At 39.3% G+C, this 9,215-nt stretch overlaps 1 protein-coding gene across 1 annotated transcript; it reads left to right on the plus strand.

Moving 5' to 3' along the window:
- Positions 1-1,800: 1,800 nt before the first annotated feature.
- Positions 1,801-3,042, plus strand: LOC137272430 (uncharacterized). The gene has a single exon (XM_067804814.1). It carries the CDS (start codon positions 1,801-1,803, stop codon positions 3,040-3,042), a length of 1,242 nt encoding a protein of 413 aa, XP_067660915.1.
- The last annotated feature ends 6,173 nt before the right edge of the window (positions 3,043-9,215 follow it).

Genomic DNA, 9,215 nt, shown 5'->3' on the forward strand with positions numbered 1-9,215 from the left:
TATTAAAAGGTGAAGATCCTCCGTTTTGTATCCCTTGTGAACTCGATGGGCGATCTTGCTGCCAAGGCAGCACTCAACAAATCTGTGTCACCACTTCGTATTCTTTACATTGATTATAAAACTACCATTAGATCTGATATCCGTGAATTGATGCAGAAAATGTGGGATACCCAAGTGGGCATAAATAAATTACATGCAATAGAACCTTATTTCAATTTATGGCTAGATTATCTGACATTGCCAAAAGTTTAAGAGATTGTGTAGTGAGTGAGTGAGTTAACATTTAACGTCACATCGGCAGTATTGCAGCCATATCATGACGAAAGCATTCTTTAAAAAGGAATCTATGTATATGATAAAAGCCTGTCGACGAAGGACAGTAAAACAACTAGAATATCACAATAAGAAATAAAACTAGCGTGAAAAGTTAAAACAAATATCCCTATTCAGACAATACAATATAAAAACAGGCTATATAGATCACCAACAACTGAAGGTAGATCACGATACTAGAGGCCATGGGGACTTACAATACATTTGCTTCCAGCATGGTCCCTAGCTGGATTTACATCATCCCTTCAGCTGCTGGTGATTGTATGCAAGATTAGCCACAAACTTCAAATGTTTTGGGACTTACTACCCTCTCAGGAGGACAATAATTTTACAGTGCTTTAAACCGCCTCCCCCCCCCCCCCCCCTCGAGGATACAGCCACTAAGACTCTAAGTTACTAATTCAAACTTCCAAGCATAAAATATTTATCTATTTACAATTCATTTAGCAAATCTAATTCTTTTAAAAATGCAATAATTAAATGAGAGCTAACATAATTAAAAAGATCTTTCAAAGTTCGTGAATTAAAATATTTATCCCTTGTGATGGAATATTCAACACAGTCAAGCAGGACATGCTTGACTGTGATTCTTTCATCACAAGGGATACAGAACGGAGGATCTTCACCTTTTAATAGATAACCGTGAGTATACTTCGTATGGCCAATGCGACATCGTCGCATAATAACCTCCTCAAATCTGGACTGACAACCCAAGTAAGTATAACCGATATAAGGTTTTATTTCATGTAATTTATTTATACCCCTACCTGGGTGTCCCACTTCTTCTGCATCAGGCACCCGTGGCGAGCCACCTCCTCGTGGTGGGTGCTGGGTAACGCCAAGAGCTCGCCGACACCCCCGTTGTGGACCCGGGGGTATATTTGATCCACCAACCCGTTGGCCGTGGGTTGCGGCCCTGTGTCGGTGGAGGACGGGATCCTGGTGGTTGAGGGTAACAGGGGCCTGGAACCGTGTTCCTGTTGCTCAACACACCACTTTGGCCCTGACTTCACCTAGACGGGTGGTCGAATGGGCCCGGTTCGACCAATCGGCTGGTCACGCCAAGCCCTGTGCATGGTGATTATATTTGCACAGTAAATTATCTTTTGGGTCTTGGACATTTTTGATTTGCAATGTTTAAATGATTCATAACTTTACATTGGTGCGTTCTACTCTGTAATATATTTACATTGCCTAGAGTCCTGTGCCAGAAGGCGGTGGCTCAAGGGCCAATCTGGTGATGTTGACCTCCAGATTCAACATGTGTCCAATTTCTTGTCATGGGCAGAACCACCCTGGCAGTTAATATGGTATACAAATGTTGCTATTTGTGTCATACTCACTGGAGTATAACATCCTTGTATCCCTGGTGTCGGCATCTAGGATATCCGATGCTATTTGACACCGTCCTTGTTGACACTCCATGGTGGGTGGGGAGCAGGGGTGCTGAAACGTTTTTCTTTCATCATGGCACTAATAAACTCTGGTTCATCTCGCAGTGAAAAGAAAAGACGTCTTGAGGATTTGGATGTTTCATCTGGAAATACTTCTTTTAACAATGATTCATGGGCACGATTTCTGGTGATCGAGGCTGTTGATTTTTCACCAATCAAACTAAACCCATTTGCCATTTCCAAAGCTATATCTGGGATTTGTGGTGAGGTGAGCAACGTCACCCGTCTCCGTAGTGGTTCGCTTCTTGTGGAGTGTGCACGGAGACAGCAGTCTCTCAATTTGCTGTCAATCAAAACATTTGCAAATGTTGAGGTTGCTGTGACTGTGCACAGGTCTCTGAACTCTTGTCGAGGCATTGTTCGTGACAGGGCTCGTTGCCTGTCTGACATGTCTGAGGATGAAATCACTACCGAGTTGAAAGACCAGGCGGTAACTGCTGTCAAACGTTTCACAATAAAGAAAGATGGTGTTATCATTAACACAAATACATACTTAATGACTTTTGCTCGTTCGTCCCTTCCTGATTCCATCAAAGCAGGCTATTTTAACATTGGAGTGGAGGTGTATGTCCCCACTCCACTCCGATGTTATAAATGTCAAAAGTTTGGACATGGTTCAAACTCATGTCGGAACTCTCCTGTCTGTCATCGGTGTGGTGACAACCATGATGGCACTGACTGCCAGAAGGACCTCAAATGCTGCAATTGTAATGGCACTCATGCTGCGTCTTCCAAGTCTTGCCCAGTGTGGCAAACAGAATCACATATCATGAAACTCAAGTGTCAAAATAATATTTCTTACCTGGAGGCAAAGAAACTGTTTCAAACTCAGACAACACCTCCATTGACTAAAACTTATTCCGCTGCAGTCTCCCGATCTGTGGTAACATCGTCTGTATTGTGTCAGACTGACTTGACCCATGTCAAGTCAGAAAAACCCGTCCTTTCACCCAAACAAGCTACTGCCCAAGTTATCCTGTCGACGTCTGGGTCTCAGACTGATGTTCAGCCTGAGTCATCACAAACGCCTACCTTGCAACGTGCCAGTTCACAACCAGCCACAGTTCAATCAAAACGAAAGAAAGGGAAAAAATTAAATAGAAATCTCTCACTTACTGACTCTTCACCTTCAGAGGTTCCTCTCCAAAATTCATTTGGACCTCTAGACATGGACGTAACTCTGTCCCAACAGGACAAGCGGAGGAATAGTTCTTCTTCACATTCACGTGAAAGATCGCCCATTGAGGCACCATGACACAGTTGTCACATATACTGCAGTGGAATTGTAGAGGACTGAAAAACAATTTCAGCGAAGTGCAATTGCTGATACAGGACTTTCAGCCATCAGCGCTATGTCTCCAAGAGACGTATTTAAAAACTACTGATACCTTTACTTTACGACAGTTCAACAATTATCATTCTTTTTCTCCTCCGGGAGATCGAGCAACTGGAGGTGCTTCTATTTTGGTTCACCAGAGTGTGACACATAGCCCTGTTACTCTAAATACGAATCTTCAAACAGTTGCAGTTCGCCTGACTTTACACATTGTTTTGACATTGTGCAGTTTGTATATTCCTCCATCTTCAGATGTTCGCCAATCCGATCTTCAAAATCTATATGATCAGCTTCCAAAACCATGCATTATTATGGGGGACCTTAACGGACATAATCCGCTTTGGGGAAGTGAAAATACTAATAATAAAGGTAAAATTTTAGAGGAATTCATTTCCGATAATAAGTTATGTATTTTAAATGACGACTCAGTCACTTATTTACATCCAGCCACGGGAACATATTCTTCCCTGGATCTATCACTAGCTGATTCCAACTTATATAATGAATTTGAATGGATGGTCCATGATGACCTATGTGGCAGTGATCACTTCCCCACCATTCTCAAAAACATAAACCCTGCTGATGATCCACCTGTATTAAGAAGGAACTTTGCCAGGGCTGATTGGTCTTTATATCAGACTCTGTGTGTTGAACACTTGAAGCGTGATCTTTTTAAGAACAGTGAAGATCCTATACAGTCGTTTTCGAGCATCCTAAACGACATTGCTGACAAAACAATTCCACAGTCCTCTCCAATTCCGCACATTCGTAAACCATGGTTTACTAATGAATGTAAACAGGCTAGAAAGTGTAGGAAGAAAGCTGAAAAATATTTTCGCAAACATCCTACTGTCCATAATCTATATAGACAAAGTCAGAATTACTAACGCTAAGGCTAGACGTGCATTTAAACAAAACAAACGTCAGTCTTGGCGAGATTATGTTTCCAGAATAAATTCACGTACACCAATGTCAAAGGTGTGGAACATGATCCAAAGAATAAAGGGCAAAGGCTCCAAATCTACTATTCATCATCTGAAGGACGGTGAGACTATATTAACTAACAAAACTGACATTGCAAATAAACTTGGTGCAACCTTAGCCAAGAATTCATCTTCATCAAATTATGTCCCTGAGTTTCAAAAATATCAGAAAGAACAGGAGAAGAAAAAAACCAATTTTAATTCAGACAATGGTGAAGATTACAACGAATTATTTTCATTATATGAGCTCCATACTGCCCTTGAGCAAGCTCATAATACTGCAACAGGAGCTGATAATATTCACTACCAGCTTCTAAAGCATTTGCCCGACTCATGTTTAGAAATCCTTTTAGAAATATTTGATCACATATGGACTTCAGGAGAGTTTCCACCTTCGTGGCGTAATGCCATTGTTGTCCCTATTCCAAAGCCTGGCCGGGATCATACTGATCCGTCTAATTACAGACCAATCTCTTTAACGAGTTGTGTTTGTAAAACCATGGAACGAATGGTAAACAGTAGGTTAACGTGGTATCTTGAAACCAATAAACTTATAACAAATATTCAGTGTGGTTTTAGGAAAAACCGTAGTACCATTGATCATTTGGTACGACTAGAATCCTTCGTTAAAAATGCAGTAGTTAATAAACAACATGCAGTATCGATATTCTTTGATCTTGAGAAAGCATACGATACCACCTGGAAGCATGGTATTTTAAAGGATTTACATGATTTTGGTTTGAGGGGTCGTTTGCCTCTTTTTATTTCACGTTTTTTGAGTGACAGACAATTTCAAGTCCGAGTGGGTTCTACCCTGTCTGACCATTATAATCAGGATCAGGGTGTTCCACAAGGCAGTATTTTGTCGGTCACATTGTTTAGTATTAAAATCAATAGTTTATCCAAGGTTTTAAATGATTCAGTAGACGGATCACTTTTTGTGGATGATTTTAATATTTCTTGTCGTGGGAAAAATATGCACACTATTGAACGGCAATTGCAGTTGTGTTTAAATACAATAAATACCTGGTGTCTACAAAACGGCTTTAAATTCTAAAACTAATTGCCTTCACTTTTGTAGAAAATATAAGCATCATAAGGATCCGGAACTATTTCTAAATGGCACTCTCATCAAAGTTGTGAAGGAGGCCAAGTTCTTGGGTCTTATTTTCGACTCCCATTTAACTTTTTTGCCACATATCAAATCCCTAAAAACTAAATGCCTGAAGGCACTCGATTTACTTAAAGTTGTTTCGAACTCAAAGTGGGGAGGGGATCAAGCTACTCTCCTACACTTATACAGATCACTTGTCCGTTCCAAACTTGATTATGGCTCCATCGTATATGGCGGAGCCTGCAAAAGCCACCTGAAACTTCTTGATTCTGTCCAACATCAAGGTCTAAGACTTTGTCTTGGTTCCTTCAGAACTTCACCTATTGACAGTCTTTACGTTGAGGCCGATGAACCATCTCTTACACAACGTCGTATTAAATTATCCTTACAATACATAACTAAATTACACTCTAATGAATCTAACCCTGCATATAGCTGTGTCTTCAATCCCCTTTATGAGGATTTATACAACAAAAAGTCTTCTCTTGTCCCGCCTCTAGGACATAGAATTAAACCCTTTCTTTCTGCTGCTGGCATTGAGCTGGAAAACATAGCTCCCTCCCGTCTTCTTTCTTCTCCTCCTTGGCAGTTGGTCAGACCCCAAGTGGACCTAACATTAACTTCATTAAAAAAGTCAGAAACGAATGAATTACAGTATAAACAAGAATATAATCATTTGAAACATAAATATAGCAATTATACATCCTTATATACAGATGGGTCCAAGAATGGTGGCGCAGTGGCTTGTGCCACTGTCATTGGATCCAGAACAATATCTTCTAGATTACCTGATAATAGTTCTATTTTTACAGCAGAAGCTAACGCTATATTAACAGCTCTCAAATATATTCAAAGACACCCTAAACGTAAACAATATATAATCTATTCAGACTCTCTTTCTTGTCTTCAGGCGATTAAAAATATTTCTTGTAAACATCCACTTTTAATAGAAATTATTGAATTGTACAATGATCTTGCTACTGGCCAATACGACATTGTCTTTTGTTGGTTACCCAGCCATGTAGGTATTTCTGGGAATGCAATGGCCGATCTTGCTGCTAAGGCAGCACTCAACAAATCTGTGACACCACTTCTTATTCCATACAGTGACTATAAAGCTAGCATTAGAACTTACATTCGTGATCTGATGCAAAAGAAGTGGGACACCCAAGTGGGAATAAATAAATTACATGCCATGAAACCTTATATTGGTTACACTCACTTGGGCTGTCAGTCCAGATTTGAAGAGGTCATTATGCGACGATGTCGTATTGGCCATACAAGATATACTCATTCATACCTATTGAAAGGTGAGGATCCTCCGTTGTGCATCCCTTGTGATGAGAGAACCACGGTCAAGCATATACTGCTTGACTGTGTTGAATTCTCCATCATAAGGGATAAATATTTCAATGTGAAAACAATGAAGGACCTTTTTAACACCGTAAGTTCTCATTTAATTCTTGGATTTTTAAAAGAAACTGATTTCATCGTTGAATTTTGATTATTATGTTGTGTAGATAGCTGCATTTTAATTGATGGTAGTTTAGATTAGTAACTTGAAATGTTAGTGGCTGTACCCTCAAAGGAGGTTGAAGTACCATAAAATTATTGTCCTCCTGAGAGGGTACGTAAGTCCCAAAACCTTTCCTGTACGTTTAGACTTCCACTGTCTTTAATCGTAGCATATGTGTATTTTTAATTTTTGGCTAGATGGGACTAAATTGCTAACAGCTGAGGGGACGGTGTAAATCCAACTAGGGGCCATGCAGGTAGCAAAGGTACTGTAAGTCCCCATGATCCCTAGTATGGTGATCTACCTTCAGGTGTTGGCAATCTATAGCCTGATTTTATGTTGTATTGTCCGAATAGTGATATTAGTTTTAACTTTCCACGCTAGTTTTAAATCAAATTGTGATATCCTAGTTGTTTTACTGTCCTTCGCCGACAGAGTTTATAATGTACATATAGTCCTTTTCTTTGTTAAATGTTCTCGTCACAATATGGCTGAGATATTGCCGATGTGACGTTAAATATTAACTCACTCACTCACTCTTCTGCATCACATCACGGATGTAAGATCTTATTGTAGCTTTACAATCTGATTATGGAATAAGAAGTGGTGTCACAGATTTGTTGAGTTCTGCCTTAGCAGCAAGATCGGCCATTGTGTTACCAGAAATGTGAACGTGACTAGGTAACCAACAAAAGACGATGTCGCACTGGCCAGTAGCAAGATTATTATACAATTCAATAATTTCTATTAAAAGTGGATGTTTACAAGAAAATATTTTTAATCGCCTGAAGGCAAGAGAGAGAGTCGGAATAGATTATTTTTTTATGTTTAGGGTGTCTTTGTATGTATTTAAGGGCCGTTAGTATGGCGTTTGCTTCTGCTGTAGAAATAGAGCTATTATCTGGTAATCTAGAAGATATTGTTCTGAATCCAATGACAGTGGCAGAAGCCACAGCGCCACCGTCCTTGGACCCATCTGTAAATAAGGATTTATAATTGCCATATTTATGTTTCAGTTGATGATATTCTTGTTTATACTGTAGTGCATTCGTTTCTGATTTTTTAAATGTCGTTAATGTTAGGTCAACTTGTGGCATAACCATCTGCCAAGGAGGAGAAGAAAGAAGAGGGAAAGGAGCTATATGGTCCAGCTCAATACCAGCAACAGCAATAAACGGCTTTATTCTGAGCCCAAGAGGTGGAACAAGAGAAGACTTTTTGCTAAACAAATCCTCATGAAGAGGATTGAAGACACAGTTATATGCAGGGTTAGATTCGTTAGAGTATAGTTTTGTGATATATTGTAAAGATAATTTGATACGGCGTTGTGCAAGTGATGGTTCATCGGCCTCAACGTAAAGACTGTCAATAGGTGAAGTTCGGAAAGATCCAAGACAAAGTCTTAAACCTTGGTGGTGGACAAAATCAAAAAGATTACAGTTGCTTTTGCAGGCTCCACCATAAACGATGGAGCCATAATCAAGTTTAGAACGTACGAGTGATCGATATAGATGGAGAAGGGTAGCTTAATCCCCTTCCCATTTAGAATTTCACACCACTTTCAACAAGTCAAGTGCTTTCAGGCATTTAGTTTTAAGTGATTTAATATGCGGTAAAAACGTTAAGTGTGAGTCAAAGATTAGACCCAAGAACTTGGCTTCCTTCAGAACTTTAATCGGCGTGCTATCTAGAGACAGTTCAGGGTCTTTATGTGATTTGTATTTATGACAAAAATGTATGCAGTTAGTTTTTGATTTGGAAAATTTGAAGCCGTTTTCAAGACACCATTTATTTATTTTGTTTAAACACAACTGCAATTGCCGTTCAATGGTATCAATATTTTTACCACGACAAGAAATATTGAAATCATCCACAAATAACGAATTGAATCGTTTAAAACTTTTGATAAACTGTTGATCGTGATCCTAAAAAAAGTGACAGACGAAATACTGCCTTGTGGAACACCCTGATCCTGATTGTAATGATCAGACAGGGTAGAACCCACACGGACCTGGAATTATCTGTTATTTAAAATCTTGGCAATAAATTCAGGCAAACGACCTCGCAAGCCGAAGTCATGTAAATCTCTTAAATTGCCATATTTCCAAGTAGTGTCATATGAATTTTCAAGAATTTCCAAGTAGTGTCATATGAATTTTCAAGATAAAAAAGACAGACAGCATGTTGTTTATTAAACAGCGCTTTTTTCACAAGTGATTCTAAACGCACTAAGTGATCGACAGTACTTCTGTTTTTACGGAAACCATATTGTATATCTGTGATAAGTTTATTTGTTTCCAAGTACCAAACAAGTCGATTATTTATCATGCGTTCCATGGTCTTGCAAACACAGCTAGTTAATGAAATCGGACGATAATTGGATGGATCTGTATGATCACGTCCAGACTTAGGTATTGGTACTACTATAGCATCAGGCCATGAAGAAGGAAATTTCCCGGAAGTCCAAATATCATCAAAA

This window comes from Haliotis asinina, chromosome 1, assembly GCF_037392515.1.
Source record: "Haliotis asinina isolate JCU_RB_2024 chromosome 1, JCU_Hal_asi_v2, whole genome shotgun sequence".
Classification (NCBI taxonomy): domain Eukaryota; kingdom Metazoa; phylum Mollusca; class Gastropoda; order Lepetellida; family Haliotidae; genus Haliotis; species Haliotis asinina.